Here is a 9,147-nt window from a genome sequence, read left to right as displayed (position 1 = left end):
CGGTGCCTGCCTGTCCCAGCTTCCCCTTCCCTTCGCCCCGTCTCTATGGAGATTGGAGGCGCGATGGAGAGATCTGATCACAGGAGCGGCTTGGAACGAAGAGGTTAGGGTCTAAGCGATATGTGCGAGACTGCGTGCGTAGTCCAACTCCCAAGTCGTGGCTGGGCGTCCTCCATGATGGGTTGGCCGCTGGCATTTTCCTTCATTTTGTGCATTTAGCAAATACATTGGGCTGTACATCAGTACATGGGCTGAGATGCTGATGCTTCACGTTAATTGCAAAGGGCTGAAGCCCATAGGGGGGGCAAAGCACGTTACGTACAGCTACGGAATCAAAAAAATTAGCGACTAACAGAACGCCATCAAGGGATGACACGATCGTTGGGGGGGTCTCGCCCCCCCTCGTCCCCCCCTTAATCCGTCCCTGTTTCCGAGGGACCGCACTGCCTTGATGTGATTCCTCAAAGGCCAAATATTAAGTTGTTTTAACAAAGAACACTCCAATCTTCCTGGCCCCCATGCTAAGATATCTTCCTCCAATCTCGGTGACGGTCTTATTTTCAGAATTTCCACTACGTCAGCCTGCACAAAGTATTTAGATAGGAGATTATACTTCCAAGCACCACTTTCATTCAGCAAATCAGAAACAAAGCGGATTCTGCATGCCCCTTGCCGCGAGATGGGCTTATAAGAATACGGCCGAGGGATCCAACTATCCCTCCAGCGAGAGGCTTCAGTTGTTTCTTACTTATATTTTTGTTTTGCCTCAAAAAAACAACTTATATTTTTGTTTTTCTCAAAAAAACTTAGATTTTTGTTTGTGAACTGCGTCTTACAAAAATCATGGCAGTTAAATGTCCGCATGATTAAAAATATGTGTCTAATATTCTGAAAAAGTTGTTCATGAAAAAATTAAAAAGTTTGCCCACATAATTTAAAATAAATAAATATCAAACATAAATTTGAAAAGTAAAAAAAGGAAATAAAACAAATACAAACTAGTAGAGAAAAACACAGAAAAAATGAGAAAAAGAATAAACTGATCTGATGCTTCCCAAAGCCGGTACTGTAGGTAGAAGCTTCCTAAACCACACTATTCGGCCGGGCCCATCAGGGGTGAACGCTGTAGGTGAGGCCGGTGGATGTCTTGCAGTAGGCGAGATTTCGCTTTTGCAGTAGTTGACGCCTGCAAAAAGGGAACACGCTAGCAAGCGAGTGACCGATCTCTCATTCCTGTGCTGGGCCAGCCTATTTAGGAAGGTGCTTGAGGCGATGCTGTCAACCTAGACGCGCCTATGATGATGATCCGCAAAATTAATGATCAACGTACATACTAGATGGGCTAGCCCTGGAGGCTTTGTAAGCTAAGATCCACAAAAACTGTTTTGTATGCTGCTTCATTTTGCAACATTAATTACTTTCTAACATCTTTCCAACATACCGTTTCTGGCATGCATGGTCCACAGATAGGAGTATCTAATATACGAAGTGCCAGTGTAACTAAACTCATCCATCCAGCATTGGCATCGCAACAACTCTCCACCAACACATAGAGGATTCAGCTCAACTTTCACATAGATATATTGGTTAAATTAATTTGGATATAGAAAAACAAAAGCACATGCATGCAGATCGATGTTGCGACCAATTTTTTTTATAAGACCTGCACTTGCTGCAGCCTGTCAATTATTTTTTGCATCGCTATCCTCCAGTCTCACACCGACCCTAATTAAACTGATTTTATATATGGACAAACATATTTGATCGATTTTTGCATCGATCTTCATCGACTGATCGATTGAGCAGATTTAATCAATCAATTTTCTACTGCTGCTAGCTAGACGACCCGGGCCTTCCAATGACCAGCTCAGTCTCCACTTCCATGTAATGCCGCCGCCGCTCGTCCTCCTCAGCTTCTTCAGCTCCGGCGCCGTCAGGCGATCTTTCAGCAGCAGCAGCAGTGGCCAGCTCTAGCAGAGGCAGCGCCTTGTACTCCTCGCGGAGCACCGAGTTCTCCGTCAACAGCTTTCTCTCCTGTATCAATACACATACATAACCATCATGTCACGTGCGCACTTATCTTGATAATGCTAATTTTCATAGACCCTTTTATGATTCTGCTAATAACTAACTAGCTAGCTAGCTATACAGGTGACAAGTTCTCCACATATATAATGTTCAATGCAATAATAGCATTAATTAACAGCAGATGTCGACGCATACCTTCTCCTTCAGCTCCAAGATTTTATCCAGCATTTTCTGTTGCTGCTCTTTGAAAATGAAACAAAAGGTGTTATCATCAGCGATTCAGCCCAGAATTTTGAGAAACTAGATCAAATAAATACTGTTATGCATTGTGTAATTATTCAGGTATAAAAGAAAACGGGAGCCGAATTAGCGTATTCTGCTCTGCTAGCTTGCCTTCTTTTGCCGGATGCAGCTTAGGCTCTTCTCCAGCTGCAGCTCCAGCTCTTGCAGCTCATGGGCCGAACAGGACCCCAGTCCTTCTCCAGATAGCTTCCTGCATGTGCATTCATATTGTGTACAATTTAAATTTAGTAATTTATTTCCCAGGATCGATTGGATTACATATATATATTCTTGGTTGTTTTCATGTGTAAGTACTAAGAATAGTTGATGATTCAGCAGGCAAGTCACTGTCATCACCTCTGGTATGCCTCAATTGCGTCTATCTTGTGCTTCAAGGCCGTAGCTTCCGATCTACACATCTGCATCCATATACATATACGATACATCACATACACAGCATATATAATGAGCCAAATATATGTAATATAGCATCTAGATTAATTGCATCTAGATTAATTGCGGTAAGTATTACAGTACAAAGGTAGGAAGTTGCACCTGGACGCCAGCAGCTGGTTGCTCAACAGTTTTCTCATTGGTAGATGTACCTTTTGTGTGGTTCAGGTAGCGATCAATCGTTTTCTGCAAACTGAGAATTTTCAAATGTTAACAAACAAAAACAACTAATTAATTAAGTTGTATATATGTGCACGTCTGTGTGTATAATTAAATGGTCAAGGTTTAACATTGTGAATAAATAATTATTTCGATGCTCACCGAAAAGATTGGAATTTGAGAATTCTTTTTGGAAAAATATAATCCAATTGTCATAATATTAAAACCAGAATTTTTAGAACCTATCTGTACTTAGTGCGAAGTTTAAGAAACAAAATACTTTAGTACCAACCAATATTTCGATGAAATTCTAAATTTTGGCAGCGAGAGCTCTTGTAGGCCATATACCTGTTATTAAAGGAAAACAATAGCAAAGCACTACAATATAATAGGAACCTAACTCATGTCTGCGAAATTCACTTCCTTGAGTACACAGCTTAGGGTTGGTGGATTAGATGCTAATGTGTATGGAAGGGATATTTCAGCCATATGTATATTTTTTTCAGCTCAGGGTTGCCTATGTTGTGTTTAATATCGATTAATCACATTCATCACACTAATTTAGAAACTCTAAATTAATATTATATATTTAACAAAATTCTAGATCATGAGATGGAATATATAAGAGGACAATTAAATCAAGATGCAGAGAAAATGTTGAGAAACCAATTAGATTTGATGATTACATGTGAATGGCCTACAACATTTGTGGGTACTTTCGAAAATTAGTCACACTACTCTCTTCCAAGGACTTATTTTTTTTCCTTTGCATGGTTTTTAATTACATAATAGTGAGCACTGAGAGATACTAATTTTACTAACGAACACAAATAAATCAATGAAAGCTACTACTTTTTGTTTAATCTTCAAATACTCCTTGAAAAGAAAAAGATGATATTGAATACAAGAAATGACTAATGGTTGCAATTTAAGCCTAAGAACCTAATAAATATAATGTGATAACAAGCATAATATTAGGTTTACATCAAATGGTGGCTAATTTGTGGGAGGAGACTAGGAGAAGGGGAGGGGGGGGGGGGGGGAACTGAACTTTGTGGTGCCACTCCAGCTAGTTAAGGGGTTGTTACACACCTCAGGCAAGGGGAGAAATATTGAGGGGCATAACTGATTCACTATTTCTTGCTCAATCTGACCAGAAGGTGTGCATCATAAGGCCCGGGTAAATGGCTTGTGTCCACGGTCATCTCTAGAGCTGGTTGTGCCCAACACATCGCCCCCAGGTGAGAATTCAGGCGCCCTACCTTCACTTTGATCTTTAGCGGTTCCTGGTGGTTGGTGGTGTAAATCACCACCCGTTGGGTTAGTTGGTAGGCACATCACCCGGCCAAGTAGGTCATTGAACTGGAAGACAACCAGACTACTACCATGTTGGTGCCCTTGAGGGAGATGAGTTTGACAACGGTGTTACTGAGACACATTCAACCAAATTCGGTACCATTAACAAACTTGATGAATTGGTGCCATGGTGAATGGCCACAAGCATCCTTGTATTTGTTGTACTGTGTTGGGTGTCACCCACCAAATAGAATGGGGCTATCCCCACCTTCTTAGCTTCAAAGTTGCTCTGCTTGGCAAAGAGAGAGCAATGTTTAAGACATGTTGGGGAGTCAACCTTGCCAATGTAGGTGGGAACTCCATATAAGAAGCTGTGGGGCAGTATTCCATCATGTCGTTGAAGAGGAGAAGTGATGGCCGAAGAATGGCAAGATATCATCTTTGCCAAGGCTAGGGCTACCAGGAGGATGCTCCATCTTATCTAAGCCAGAGCTGCCCAATTGTCTTTGTGTCTCTTGATCCCTTGGCGAGTACTCCCTCCGTCCGAAAAAACTTGTCATCAAAATGGACAAAAAGGGATGTATCTAGAACTAAAATATATCTAGATACATCCCCTTTTATTCATTTTGATGACAAGTATTTCCGAACGGAGGGAGTACTATAAAACCTCACCTTTAGGTTAGAACTATTTTGTCCTCACATGTGCGGCGCTCCGGGTCCGTTGCTTCCTCTTCGACTTTTTCTTTCGGGCTCTGATCCTCCTCAAGTTTTTCCATCCGGACATAGTTGATGGAGCTTCGACGTAGGTTTCAATCGCCTCGTTGGGGAGGTGAGGTTAGGGTTTATCATCGTGTGGGGAGATTTGGTGTCAGGTGCTTCAGATCTATTCAATGGTTCAACAACGAAGAACGGAATGTGGCGCCAGGACGGTGGTTCTTAGCGGCACGTGCACGAAGACTTCCCGGTTGTCATCAACAAGGTCAAGCAGACTCCAGTAGGGGAGCAGCGACAGCGACACGTTAGCGGCTCTTTCTGGCGGCTATAGTGGTTGTTTGGAGATCTAGGGACTTCAATGTAATTTTTACTATGTTTGAGGTGTTTTACACTTTTGATGAACTTTTATACTAAATATGGATCCTTTTTGCAAAAAAAAATAAGAATACACTCAGGGGGGGGGGGGGGGGGGGCGCTAGAGCTATTGGATCTATTTATAGCTCCCGAGACGCTCTAAGTTGAGTCTGGAGGAGTTGCATTACGACTCGGGCCGACGTCTGGCCACGGGGTTGAGAGAGTGTTATGTGGAGCACGTTACGGCCTGCAATTGTCCAACCCCTCCCGTAGTGTTCCTAATATATAGGACAAGGTCACACTCCATCAAGGCGACTGAACTTACCAAAAAAGCATTGTTGTGTTTTTTTTTGTTTATGTATTGCATTTGTTGGTGATGGTAGAAATTGTGGGGGAGGAATGCATAGTACCAAATTGTCACACGGTCGGTAATTTGTGGGAGGATTAGAGCGAAAGGGACAGAAAGTTGTAAGAAGTAATACGTCGAGCCCCTACACCATTACAACACGAGTCCACACAAGGAGGATGTCTAGTGGCGGTGCTTCGGAGGGGCCAACCTGGTCCATCGCACCCCAGTCCATAAGAAAATAGGTGTATATCCTCTAGTATTCAGCCCATATGTGCGGTTAAAATTGGCCTAGGGTGAATTTTCTACACACGGAGAGAATCCGACCCAAACTGCAACTATTGGGGAGAGAGGAGAACTACTGAATGGGCCAATTAGTTAGATATTTGCCTACTAGATGCAAGTAGGAGGTAAGCATTATATGCCCACCACCTAAGTTGTGGCCTAAGGCCAAGATCCTAACAAACTTAAAAAAAAATAGAGATAATTAGGATCTTACTGAACTGAAAAGATACATATTGATTTCCTGTTCATCCTGCAGCATGTAGAGCAACTACGTGAAAGTTCATAGCCCACATATGATCGGTATTATTATTTTTCATCAACCATAGTAAGCATGTCATGCAGAAACTTTCCAAGTTCAATTGATAACACAAAGTATAGGAGTGGATGATGGAATTAGTACAAAAAGCTTTTGTGCTGGTATGAGGAATGAAACAACACAAAAAACCAGATCGATCATGATTTTCCTTTATGGAGAATATATATTTATTTTGAGAGTTGGTGCATAAACATGTGCCTATACACCATGTTAGGTTGGAGGCTTGTACGCCCTGGTTGCACTGAAAATATAAGGTGTATACTGAGGTTTCTAGTTACATTTCGACAGTGTAACAACAACATGACATTACTTTAGCAACAGTAGCCTTCATATTGAGAATTATTCCAGAAGGGAAGTGGATTTAACATGGAGAGTTCCATCGAAAAGAAAAGGCACCTTGTTGCATTTTAAGAAGAAAAACATATCAAATGAACTGCCACACAAAAAATAAGATGCACATGTCACTGGTGGAAAAAATTGGCCATATGCACGACAATTCAACAATGTAGCATCACGTGCAATTAGAGGTTTCTCAGTTCCGATCAAAATCAGTCTCGCAATATTGTTATTACGAAACCATTATCAGTGTTAAGGGCTGGGATCTCTCTCATCGGGCAAACAGAAAGAAAATATGTTGGTCATTCATTCCACACACACATAACATGCGTATCCCAAAAGAGAAATAGCAGACTGAGCAGATTCCCCACAGCTGCTAATTAGTTTTACCCAAAAATGGGGCCGAAACTACTGTAGATGTTCACTGTATTTCATGTACTATCTGTCTAGTAAAGTATGGGGAACAGTCCGCAGATGCAAGTCAGATGCACATCGCTGACGCGCGCCTGTCAGCAGCAACACATTTGCATCTCGGTATGATAGTTGGTGGGTTTGCAGGCAAAGTACAGGCGCATTTATATATATGTGCATTAAAGCGAAGCAGCCAGTTCAAGATATATATAGTCCGTTCGTACCACACAGCAAGCTTAACTCATGGGCGCTGAGCCAGCTCTTGTACGAACGAACGTGTCCAGGTAACAAAAGCAGGCCAGGATCATGCATGTTACTCCACTGCCAGCAAGAAAAATAATCAAGGGGAAATTATTTTGTGCTAAGAAACAAACTGTGTAGTCCTATGATGCAGTGCTTGTTTGATATTCTCACAAACAGTTCATAGTTGAGGGCGACTTGTCAAGATTTTCCCTTTTTTTATGGTTGTTGGAGTCATAACAAGATGGATTACTAGATTGAGAAGAAAGTCAGCACATGGCTGTGCTGGCCAGCACGAGTGACTTTTTCCAGCAAACAAACAATGCGCAGAGGTGGACATGTCTGAAAAAACTGCTAAAAACAGCAAGGAATCTGTAATTTATTTGAGTATATACCATATACTCGAAAAGGTGTGTCAAAATTATTTCCTGGTTTTTTCCTCGCCTAACCCTAGAACAGTGGTTTAATTATCGACAAGATCGGGCGATCTGGCCTTGCCCGCATCCATCTAAACGATCGAACTCGAAGGAAAAAATCTCACCAAATTCCTGAGAGAGAGAGAGTGACAGTGGAACTCGTGTGTATTTCATGTGTACGGACAGTGCCCTTGATTATGATATGACAAACGATTAAATCTAGAGGCGGATTAAACGCGGAAATCAAGCGGGAGGCGGGGGGGAAAGGGGGCCGATCTAGGGCTAGGGTTAGCGAGCGAGCGAGCGGACGTACTCTGGCGCGGAGGCGTACTCGTAGAGGCGGCCGCGGGGGGAGAAGACGATGAGGGCGACCTCGGCGTCGCAGAGGACGCCCAGCTCGAAGGCCTTCTTGAGCAGCCCGCTCCGGCGCTTGGAGAAGGTCACCTGCCGGCTGGTGGCGTCCTCGATCCGCCGCATCTCGCGCCGGCCCCTCTTCCCGCCGCCCTTCTTGGCCGCCGCCGCCGCCGCCGCGGCCACCACGATCTGCTGCTGCTGCTCGTCTCCCTCGGCCGCCACCGCCGCCGCCGCCGCCGGCGACGACGGCGCCATGGATCGACGGACGGATCTAGGAAGGATCTCGGAGGAGCACAGCGGCGGGCGGGCGGGCAGGCTTAATCTGGTGGAGGGAGGGAGGGAGGAGATGGATGTGTTTTCCGGGGAGGCAAAAGGGGGAGGGGGATTTTGTTACTCAGAAAGGAAAGGTTCCGAGGACGGGGAAGGGGCGGGGCCGCCCCACAAATGGCAACGCCTGGTTGGGCCGGATGGCACCTCCACGTACCACTCCTCCATCCACATGTGCATCCCGATTGATTCCCCATTGGCCACTCTTTGACTCTTCTCCCTCCCACCCCCCCACCCCCACCCATTGCTTTTCCCCACCAGCTACTACCCCATTGGGTTCCACGAAAGTGGAAACTGCTGCCACCGTAGGACTTGCTTAATCCGTAGTAGTATCATTTTATTTTATTTTTGGGTAGCAAGTACATACATATATTCTTAAAAAGATCGGATTTTGCTTATTTAGGGGAGGTCGGGTTAGGTTATCGTCTTAATCGATGTCTGACATGACCGATGGGCGCCGCGAAGGGCGACCAAGGAGAGAGCGATATAAAAGTCGGTGGCAATAGAGAGCGGCGGACGACCGTAGAGGCGCGCATATATACATCTCACTGGTTGCGGGAATATCACGCCGGGTATTTTATTTTTTAAGATTCGTGCGGTCCCGATAACTTGAGAGTGAAAACTATTCCCAAGATTCGGCACAAGCATTTTTTGCAACGGATTACTTATTTTTTCTGCTTTTAGTTTTCTTTTTTTACAAGCAGGCCCGGAATGCTTGGGCCATTAACTTGTTATACCACGAGCCGTGGCCCAACCAAGCCAAATAGATAGTTGTTTCCGTAGAGTAAGAGCCCGCTTTATTAAGCCAGCTAGCCCAAGCGACCCACACC

At 44.1% G+C, this 9,147-nt stretch overlaps 1 protein-coding gene across 1 annotated transcript; it reads right to left on the bottom strand.

Annotated features, from left to right (window-relative positions):
- Nucleotides 1-1,622: 1,622 nt before the first annotated feature.
- Nucleotides 1,623-8,420, bottom strand: LOC125531943 (MADS-box protein SOC1-like). Its single transcript, XM_048696149.1, has 6 exons — nucleotides 7,950-8,420; nucleotides 2,866-2,956; nucleotides 2,668-2,729; nucleotides 2,422-2,521; nucleotides 2,224-2,265; nucleotides 1,623-2,034 (listed from the first exon to the last, which is right to left on the bottom strand). Exons 1-6 carry the CDS (start codon nucleotides 8,243-8,245, stop codon nucleotides 1,834-1,836), a joined length of 792 nt encoding a protein of 263 aa, XP_048552106.1. The 5' UTR covers nucleotides 8,246-8,420; the 3' UTR covers nucleotides 1,623-1,833.
- Between the last annotated feature and the right edge of the window lie 727 nt (nucleotides 8,421-9,147).

The sequence above is a fragment of the Triticum urartu genome, unplaced genomic scaffold (assembly GCF_003073215.2).
Source record: "Triticum urartu cultivar G1812 unplaced genomic scaffold, Tu2.1 TuUngrouped_contig_849, whole genome shotgun sequence".
Lineage (NCBI taxonomy): Eukaryota > Viridiplantae > Streptophyta > Magnoliopsida > Poales > Poaceae > Triticum > Triticum urartu.
This window is presented reverse-complemented; position numbering and strand designations above follow the sequence as displayed.

Coding starts and splice junctions, on each gene's coding strand:
- LOC125531943 (XM_048696149.1), bottom strand. CDS start 8,245: ATGGCGCCGTCGTCGCCGGCGGCGGCGGCGGCGGTGGCGGCCGAGGGA. Junction 2,730..2,865: donor AACCAGCTGCTGGCGTCCAG/GTGCAACTTCCT, acceptor ATATGGATGCAG/ATGTGTAGATCGGAAGCTAC. Junction 2,522..2,667: donor GCAATTGAGGCATACCAGAG/GTGATGACAGTG, acceptor ATGCACATGCAG/GAAGCTATCTGGAGAAGGAC.